This window comes from Temnothorax americanus, unplaced genomic scaffold (assembly GCF_048541705.1).
Source record: "Temnothorax americanus isolate GAGA-0224 unplaced genomic scaffold, ASM4854170v1 Scaffold185, whole genome shotgun sequence".
NCBI lineage: Eukaryota > Metazoa > Arthropoda > Insecta > Hymenoptera > Formicidae > Temnothorax > Temnothorax americanus.
The window spans coordinates 35,037-45,817 of NW_027509324.1; the positions used below are offsets into that span (position 1 = coordinate 35,037).

General features: G+C 44.8%; 1 protein-coding gene and 1 long non-coding RNA gene across 2 annotated transcripts; both read left to right on the top strand.

Moving 5' to 3' along the window:
- LOC143896472 (uncharacterized) lies at positions 1 to 1,203 on the top strand. The gene is made up of 2 exons (XM_077404374.1): positions 1 to 471; positions 583 to 1,203. The coding sequence occupies exons 1-2, from the start codon at positions 1 to 3 to the stop codon at positions 1,201 to 1,203; spliced, it is 1,092 nt and encodes a 363-aa protein (XP_077260500.1).
- A 1,296-nt stretch (positions 1,204 to 2,499) lies between these two features.
- On the top strand, positions 2,500 to 4,790 carry LOC143896467 (uncharacterized). The gene is made up of 2 exons (XR_013256660.1): positions 2,500 to 4,088; positions 4,185 to 4,790. It is a non-coding gene; the product is annotated as an uncharacterized LOC143896467 (long non-coding RNA).
- The last annotated feature ends 5,991 nt before the right edge of the window (positions 4,791 to 10,781 follow it).

Genomic DNA, 10,781 nt, shown 5'->3' on the forward strand with positions numbered 1-10,781 from the left:
ATGACTGAAATTCTTAACATCGGAGGCGAGCCGGTCTTTGACGATCGCATCGTCAAGATCGAGACTCACACGTACAACCCGTACGCCAACACAACGTTCGAGTATAGCGACGAAATACGAATACCCATACAACAGCAGGATCTGTATACGTTGCCGTGCGAAAGTTTTCTCTACGTCGAAGGAACATTGACGGTGACCCGAGCAGCCGGCCAAGCCGATGACGTGGTATTGGGGAATAATTGCGTCGCGTTCATGTTCGATGAAATTCGATACGAGCTCGACGGTGTGGAGATTGATCATTGCAGAAACGTAGGAATAACCAGCACGCTCAAAAACTACGTAACGGTATCGTCCGACAGAAGCGTGATCCTGCGAAACGCGGGCTGGGAACCGCATAATAACGCGAACGGATACTTCAATTTCTGCGTACCGCTCAACCTGTTACTGGGATTTTGCGAGGATTACAAACGCGTGGTGATCAACGCTCGTCACGAATTAATCTTGATACGATCGCGCACCGACAACAATTGTCTGATGGGAAGTCTCGCGTTGGAGCCTACTGTCAAACTCGTCAAGATACAGTGGCGAATGCCTCACGTGGTATTGAGCGAGGTCAACAAGCTGTCGATGCTGCGCACCTTGGAAAACGGACGATATCTAAGTATGGGTTTCCGTTCGTGGGATCTGTACGAGTATCCCCTGTTGCAGAACACGACCAAGCACTCGTGGGCCATTAAAACCGCGACTCAGCTCGAGAAACCGCGATACGTCGTCTTCGCTCTGCAAACGGGTCGGAAGAACGTCATGTCCGCGGACACGAGCCGATTCGACGACTGCAAATTGACCAACGTGAAACTCTACCTAAACTCGGAAGTCTATCCGTACGACGATTTGAATTTGGACTTTGGTAAACACAGATGGGCGATTCTGTACGATATGTACGCGCGTTTCTGCAAGGGCTATTACGGATACGAATATCTCGAGCCGAGTCTCACCGTTTCGACTTTTCTACGTAACGGCCCGTTCGTGATCATCGATTGCTCTCGACAAAACGAATCCGTCAAAAACGCCACCGTGGATGTCAGACTAGAATTCGATTGCATGGAGAACGTACCGCCGAATACCTCCGCGTACTGTCTCATCATACACGATCGCGTGATCGAGTACAATCCGTTGACCAACGTAGTGCGCAAAATAGTCTGAGTGTTCGCGGCAACGTCGACGAAAATTTTGTCTCTCTTTAACCCCCGATACAAATTTATGCGAGGGGAAAAAGGGGAGCAGGATATAAAAATCAGAGTGTCGCGAAACGCGCGTCATTCCTCTCGATTCACGCATCGAAGAAAGAGAGATATCTCTTCATGTCCGCACCAACGTTCGTCGACCTGCAAGGTTTCGTCGTCGGGATGAAATTTGTCGTAAAGGAGGCGGCGGTGCTGAAAAACGGGGCCGTTCTGGCGCATTACATCTTTACATGCCCCATGCCGTGGAATCTCCTCACAAAATCCGACAAATCGTGCGCTTCCTGGTTGATTCGCAATCACCATGGATTACGATGGGAAGACGGAAACGTGCCGTACAGCAAGGTGAAGCGTTTAATTACATCGGCCGTGCTCGGTGAGGAAAAGGACGACGACGACGACGACGACGACGACGATGACGACAAGATGCCGACTCTCGTGTACGTCAAGGGATGCCAGAAACGAGAATGGCTGGTGGATCTGCTTGAGAATAAAGCGAGAAACCTAAACATCGAGACTCTGGATGCGGATTACGAAGATATCGAATCTTTAAATATTCTAGATGCTACCAATACTATGCGATGTGGAAAACACGTTAAGAATTGCGCGTTGCAAAATGTATTAAAAATATTTAACTGGTGGTCGAAACGCCAGAAAGAATTATCATCTTTTTAAAAAATAAATTTTATATGTATGTGTAAATTTTACAATGTTTTATTTCCTTTTCCCCTATTAATCGATAGTGTACAAAAACTAAAGAATAAGTAGGTATCGTGACGAATTCTAACTCGATAGCTTCGATATCAGTTTTAGACGAACATGTTTGAACATGTTTCGCGGTTGATGTCATGTGGAGGGGGGAGGGGGGACCCAAGCAGCATTTTGACGTCCGCCCGACGTTAAGATAAACACACTTAACGTTGGTATCCAACGTTTTTGCTATGTCGTTTCAACCCTCTTTTGCACTAACTTGGGGAATCAAATTTAGGTTGTACCAACGTTGGAATCCGACTTATATAAGTTAAATTGAAGTTACATTTTTTTCACCAGTTTTAACGTTGGTATGTAAACTTTGATTTTGTACACTCTGCTTGACCTGAGGTTATTTTTTCATAACGTACATTTAAGGTGTAGTTTTTGTGCTTCCTTTCAAACCATATGACGGCATTGGTGTAATAAATATATCATAATACGTACTTATCAATTTGGCACAAATAAAATGGCTTTATAGGAAAAATATAGTTTGCGCAGTCTTTGATACTATTGTAATTTTGCCATAAATACACGAACCCAGCACTGAAATTGTATAACAAAACCCACTTTATTGATAAATGTGAAAATGATAGGTCAAAATTAGACGAATCCTTTCTAAAATATTCCAATTTACTAAATATTCTAATAAATAACTAAAATTTTCCAAAGTGTAGATTTTAATTTTTTTTCATCAAAATTACTTTTAAGATAAATATGTTGTCAAAACTTTAACAACAGATATTATATAAATGCTTTAAATTGTTAATAAAGTGCGTTAAAAAATTTAAATCTAAATATACTGGAAAATGGCGGATTATTTGCCTTCCTCTTTGAGGAATGAAAATGGCGAAGTCAGCGTTCCACACTATATCAAACTTTACGTAGTAAAAGGTGCGATAAATTCTACTAAAATTTGTCTTTTCGTATAAAATAATTAACTTTTTCCGACTTTTCCAAACTAAGTAGTATATCACTGTAGGCAAAATTGTACCTATATTGACTAAAAGTCTTAACAAGGTCGCCAAACTGACTTAACATGTCGATAAAGTATTAATTAGTTGAAAATTCTATACTAGATTTGCGAATGAGTCGTATATCTTAACCAAATCCGACCTATGCAATACCATCTATATGGTGATCTAGAGCATGGTTATGGCAGCCGTGCAGCCGAGCGAACGCGCTCTCGAGCTGTGAACCGCGCGGCGCGCGCGCGTTGTTTCCCGACGACGCGACGATAACCGCGTGAGATGAGATGGACCGGTTCGGCCGTGGATCGTCAACATTCGTCGCATAGTCCTCGTAGCTCACGCACGACGCCGCGAATTGCCGTCGACGATGCCCGCTTGACGCAGCAGTAATCTGCTCTACATTTTTTTTAGGCAGAATTTGTTACCATTTCTCGCGATTTCTTAACGTCAGTCAGAAATGACCACAGGCGACGTTTCACAACGTTAGCGTTTTACAACGTTTGATAACAAAACGTTGGTTTACGTTGGGAATTACGTATTGAAGTCGCTCGAAAAGTGTAGTGCAGAGTATAACGTCAGGCGAACGTTAAATATCTTAACGTCGGGTAATAGAACTTAAACTGTTTTGAATTTGACGTTGGGAAAGTGATAAAAAAAGCACGTCGTAATTTTAACGTTTAGACAACGTCCAAAAAACGTTAGTAATTATAAGTTACATTTTATAACTTTTTTGAACCGCTTACAACGTTGTGATTAGTAGAAAAGTAGTTCTTAGTCGGAAAGTTAACCGAAAAATGCTGCTTGGGGATATACGTCTTAATAAAGAAAAAAACATCTTACCTTAATCCCTTCTCCTAAAATTCAGAGCGCTAATTGGGCGTTCCAGAAACATTAATCCCCCTCCCCCCTCCTTCATCATAGTTTTGTAAGTTGCCGCGTATATTCGATTAATTTTTTATACGACTAGTCTCGTATCGACTGCTTGTGCGAACGGTGTTCACTTCTCATAACCGAGAGAAAGAATGTATTCCGCTGAAGGAAGCAACGGCGGTAACAGCAGTGGCAGTAGACGTATGAATTATTACGTGCCGATTCCCGATGTTGAAACTCCAACGTGTGAAAACAAGTAAGTTTTGTATAATTTATAGAGCTTTATATTTTTTTATATCTTTTTTTGCGAATTGTATTATTTTGAAAGTAATCTCATTATTTTTTTCTATAGCATTTCGTTGGAGCGTCGCGCGGTTCGTATACTAGGCAGACGATACGCATTGACAGCAACAGCTTATAAATATTTGGATATTGGGATCAACGTGGGACCTATGTCCTCTGTGGATATACATATTGGCGATAACCGAGGCAATCGAATAATTCTGCCTCATGCAACGTGGGTGACGTTCATCGAAAGACGTGCGGATATTCAGCAACTCGTGCGGTCACCATCGCATGCAGGACCATCATCGCTAGCGTTTCGAGATCTCGAACTCGTTAAAATACGCGACGCAGATATTGTAAAATTTGCCTCGTGCGACACCAGCTTGTACATGAAACCGTCAACCGTACTCTTCTTGTTCGAACTAGAACATTGCGTCGAGAATGTGTATTTTCAACTGTGTCAAAATGTTCATGGCGTAAGTGAAAAATTTAAACAATTTGTAATTATTTTACGCCAAAATTGTATCACCGATAAATGTAACGCAGTTAGAATCTTGCGTGAATTTTATGATAAGAATTCAATTATTGATTGTGAACTGTTGGCGTATGCTGCAGATAATATTGTACACGATGCATTACATGAGAAATAAATGTATATATATATTAAAATGCATATCACTGTATCTAAAATTATCTTTCCTTCTCTCAATTATTTATTATAATGAAAAGAAACGCGCGAACGGGGGCCGGGAGCGAGAGAGAACGCGCGCGAGAGAGAACGCAAACGGGGGACGGGAGCGAGAGAGAACGCGCGCGAGAGAGAACGCAAACGGGGGACGGGAGCGAGAGAGAAACTGCGCGCGAGAGAGAACGCAAACGGGGGACGGGAGCGAGAGAGAACGCGCGCGAGAGAGAACGCAAACGGGGGACGGGAGCGAGAGAGAACGCGAACGAGAAGACGGTCCTTTTCGAGAGGAAGACGAAGAAAAGAAGGAAAAAAAGAAATAACGCGCAACGTCATAATCGAATGGCGCCGCAAAAAAACGTGATCCAGTGAACCTGTGACCCACATGTTCACCAAAAAAACCTCAATAAATTGCCCTAAAAAGACATGTCTGAAGAGGACATTGCGGCGGTATACGTGCACAGCGGGGGTCTCCGAGAGACTCCCAGGCCAACTTTTTTTTTCCGGCGTTTTTCATTGTTTCTCTTTATTTTTTAGTGCGCTACCGTAGTACGTAAAAACAAAAAATATGTAAAAGAAGAAGAATAAAAAAATGTATTTTTTAAAATATAAATCATGACTTAATTTCTTCACACGCATTATCATTCGAGCAGTATATGCGACGTTCGACTCGAAACACTCGAGCCGTCCTATCGTAAACTATGAAGCCATGCTCCGGCGACGCTCGCTTTTGTAGTGTGAAATGACATCTGTTTATAATAATACTATCCCCCCCTGAGATCCTCGCCTAGAACTCTTATTGACATCACTACTCACGACGGAAAAAAAGTAGCATTCTGACTGCAGTCGCAGAGCAGTGCGCGACGAGTCCGCATTTTTTTGTGATTTTTAAAATTATTTTTTGTAATGCCTCCATACGATCTTCCTCCGTATAACGCGAAATACGTAAAAATCAGTGAAATTTTAAACGATCCTAACGATTTTGATTTCGAGGACTTTGTGGGTGCTGGTGATCAGGAGGAGAGGCCCGCTGCTCTCCCGCGTCTCCCGCGTTTCCCGCGTATCCCGCGGACGCTCGGTGTTGGACGCGGCCGGCTTTTCCCCCCGGGGCGGCGTGTGTTAAACGTTAGTATCGGGGAATTTTTCAATTCCGATATCGATATTGACAATTTAGAGAACAGTAGTGATAGTGATAGTGATAGTGAAGAAGAGAGGTCCGCTGCTCCCCCGCGTCAGCCACCCGCGCCCCGGCTCCCAACAACTCAGGTGGGCACGCCACCCGGGATTTCACGCGGGCGAGCGCTGAGGAACGCTCTCGGCCTCCCGGCTGTCGGACGCGGGCGGGCACAAATAAGTGACATTCGAGAGGAGAGGTCCGCTGCTCCCCCGCGTCAGCCACCCGCGCCCCTGCTCCCAACAGCTCAAGTGGGCACGCCACCCGGGATTTCACGCGGGCGAGCGCTGAGGAACGCTCTCGTCCTCCCGGCTGTCGGACGCGGGCGGGCGCAGTCTTACGCCGATTCCCTCGCGCAGGGTCTCGCGTATCGCCCAACGTCAGAGGACGAGAGATTGGCGGACGAACTGGTGTTCGGCGAGGCTGAAATTGTGCACATCGCGGGTTCTCCTCCTCCTCCTCCCGTCAACCGCCCTGGCCGCCAAAATCCACGGGAGGCACTGGCGGCAGCATTGAGACGGATGTCGGTGGGCCGCGGCCATGGAGCCCCCCCTCGTCAAAATTAAGGTATTTTTTTTTTTTTTTACCTAAAAATTGAAGAGCGAGAGAGAGACCGCGCGCGAGAAAGAGATAACGCGAACGGGGACCGGGAGCGAGCGCGCGAGGGAGAGATAACGCGAACGGGAGCGAGAGAGAACGCGCGCGAGAGAGAACGCGAACGAGAGGACGGCGCTTTTGTAATACCCCCGCGCCGATAAAGTGACGACCCTCCCCCCCGGCGGTACCCCTTGTCAATGCGATATGTTTATTAATATTTAATAAACATGTCCCGACACGCTCGCCGACCCCCCCCCCCGCTCCCCCTCACCAACAAGTCGTCCCCCCCGCCCCGGCTGACCCTCGCCACCAAGTTGCCCCCCCCTCCCCGCTCCTCCTCGCCAACAAGTCGTCCCCCCCCCCCCCCCGCTCCCCCTCGCCAACAAGTCGTCCCCCCCCGGCAGACCCCTCGCTATCAAGTCGTCCCCCCCGGCGTCTTCCCCCCCCGCCCCTCACCCCCCCCTCGGAGCTCCCGAGGTAGATCTCTTATTGTTTTATCTACTTTCTCGATAGCATAAAAGTGCAGGCCCTCCACAATTACCAGATCGGACTGCACGACGATATAAAGATGCTGGTCCGAGCACAACGGTATCAAAGCCTACAGGAGGCAATAACCGGCACCAGCGCTGAGGAAAAAGTTAGAGGCCCCTCCCCGCGGAACGCACAACCGGTAAACCGAAACAAATTTAATCAGAAAAACGCGCGAAATACGGGAAACGCGACCGTGCGATGCCACAAATGTGGAAAGACCGGCCATTACGAGCGAGATTGCCGTACGAACCGGCAAGCAAACAAATTCTCGCTGCCGAGAGCAGACAAGCCCGGCGGCATAAACACACGATCACGGAGAAAAAGTTACGGTTGCTACAACAGAATAATGCTGTTAATTTTCGCCCATCCATACAAAAGGGTTATGGAAACTAGTACTCTGGAACCTATGGTTTCCATATGGTTTCCATATGGTTGCCCTAACTTTAGTGAGGGTAGCTACTATATGGATGTTGCAACCATAATATATGGATGTTACAACCATAATGAACAAATATTCACCCGACAAAAAAAAATTATTTATTTCGAAATTTTATTACTATTTTTTAACTAAAGTTGTTTCTTAAGATGCAGTCTATGATTATAAATATTTTCTCGCATTTGAAAAAAACACACCCTTGGTGGGATTTGAACTCGGGACCTCTGGATCGTGAGCCAACTTCCTTACGTGGTAGACTACTTCTTAATTTAATGTAAGTGTTATATATAGTCTACATATGTCAACCAGCGCAAATATATAATTTTTCGAAAATCATCTTAAGAAGCAAATTCAGTTTAAAAAGAGTAATAAAATTTTGAATTGGATATATGATATAATATTTCTTATAATGTCGGGTGAATGTCAGAAATCAGTGTCGGCTCATTACGAAATTTTGTGTTCGTATAAATATATATTTATGAAAAAAGTATATTTATAAAGGCCTATCTACTTAAGACGCAGAACGCGAGTTGCAAGACACACGCACAGTCTACATGTCAATCTAACCTCTATACACAAAGAGTTTAGATTGACATGTAGACTGTGTGTGTGCTTGCGATTTGCGTTCTGCATCTTATGTAGATAGGCCTTAAAGTTAAAACATCCTTATCAAATCCACTTTATTCTATGCAGAAATTCTTTTGCGCGCGCAATGGAACTAAACTCTCAATTATGCAGTGATAACAACCGTAACAATTTTCTCCGTGATAGAGTGCACCTACTGCAAGAAGGCAGGTCATAAGCGAGATGAGTGTTGGTCGTTGAACGGGCGACCAAAAACAGAGCGACCGCGCCAACCGAAAAGGGACGCCACGAAACAGACGATCGTAAGCACGGTGAGAAAAAATAAGTCGCGAGAAACGAGCGACGAAACGTTCTCCGACAGAAGCAGCGAAGAGGAAGAGCGGCCCAGAAAGAATAAGGCACGCACCGCCGTGGAGTATTGAAACGGGGAAGCATAAAGTAGGCCCGTTGGACATGATAACTCTGCCCATCCAAGAGACGGAGAAAGGAAAAATGAATCTACTATTCAGGCGCGACCCTGACATTAATTAAAGTAGGCCGGTAATCTAAAAGAAAAAACGATGGTGCATAAAGAAAAATTAGCGCTGATCGGCGTAACCGGACACCAACAGTGGACCTTGGGAGCAAAACGATACGCTACACTATGTATGTAGTGAAAGACGATTTCCCGATCGGGTACGAAGGGATACTTGGAAACGATTTCCTGACGAAACACAAGGCCGATATCATCATAGAAGCAGTCACTGATCACAACCGAGTAGGTATCATTTAAAGCGGCGAACCTGCCCCAGGAGTTTTCATAGGACACTGCCTGGTAAAACCCGTTGAATTTAAATGTTCAATAAACATACTAAACGTGACGGACAAGCCGGTCGAGATACTCACACCACACGTAACGTTAGAAGACATGCCGCAGAATGACTCTGCCGACGTGCTCACATTACACGCGACCGAGGAACGCGAATCCATTACCGCGCGACGCGAAAAATTACGCGAACAATTACAGACCGAGCATTTAAACAATGAAGAGCAAAAAGAAGTAGAACAAATCTGCAACGAATTTTGCGACGTATTTTATTTAGACGGAGATAAGCTGAGCGCGACTACGGCAATAAAACATGAAATAAATACGCGACCCGATAGCGCGCCAGTGAACGTGAGACCGTATCGGTTACCGGAGAAGCATAAAGCCAAAGTAAAGAAGCAAATTCAGAAAATGCTGGACGACAGAATAATTTGCCCCAGCGCAAGCCAATTGAACGCGCCTATAATAATTGTTAAACCAGACGCGTCTGGCAGAATCAGATTTTGAGTCGTGATAGATTTTAGAAAGGTGAACGACATCAAATTCAAAATAATAACCGACCATAAGCCACTGATTTGGCTATTCAATGTAACCGATCCAGGCTCGAGACTAATAAGATGGAGGCTCAAACTGGAGGAATACGACTACGAGATCGTACACAAAGCCGGAAAAAATAATGTGAACGCCGACGCGCTAAGCTGAAACCCGATAGCGGAGGCATCAGCGATAAATACAACGCAGCAAGAAGATGACGCCCAGAGAGAATATTCGGAAGAGGAAAAGCAGCAAATATTGTACGAATATCACGACTCACCTACAGGAGGACACCAAGGAGTCACGCGTACGTTGAACCGGATCCGGTTACAGCACAACTGGAGTAGGATAACAAAAAATGTGGAAGCATACATAAGCAAATGCGAGCACTGCCAGAAAAATAAACTGAGCAGGAAAACGAAAATGCCAAAATGAACCCGAGCGACCATTCGAGAAATGCGCGCTCGATATTGTAAGCCTACTGACTATCACAAATAGTGGAAATAAATATATCCTGACATTTCAAGACAACCTAACAAAATTCAGCAAGGCGATACCGGTGGAAAACCAGGAGACAAATACAGTCGCCAAAGCTTTCGTTACGAAAGTGGTCTTGGAACACGGGATACCGGAGAAAATTCTCACGGATCAAGCATGAATTTCACAAGTGAAATGTTTAAGAATACGTGCAAACTACTAAAAATCGAAAAGATTCAGACGACAGCATACCACCCGGAAAGTAACGGAGCGTTGGAAAGATCGCATCGCACTTTAGCGAAATACCTGAGGCATTATATAAACAAAGATCAAACCGATTGGGATGAATGGATACCCTATGCGATGTTTACCTATAACACAACGCCTCATACGACGACAGGATTCACGCCATTTGAATTAGTCTATGGACATCGAGCTAACCTACCGACAGCATTGTCAAAGCCCCCAAAACTAACGTACTCATACGAGGATTACGCGCAGGAACTTCGAGAACAAATTTGCGCAACAAATCAAGTCGCAAGAGAACATACTAAGATTACTAAGCAAGAAAAAGTGAAAGCGAAACAGCAGTTTGACAAAAAGACTATCAAAGAAACGTTTAGGGTAGGCGACAAGGTACTATTACATGACGAGACAGTACGACGCGGACGATCGAAAAAACTCGAGTCTCAATGGATTGGACCGTACGTAATTGTCGAGAAACACAACAACGTAAATTATACAATTAAGATTAAACGAAAGACGTTACGCGTCCACGCCAATCGTTTAAAGACCTTTATCAAAAACTAAAAATGCAGAGAGAGGAAGCATAAGCAAAAG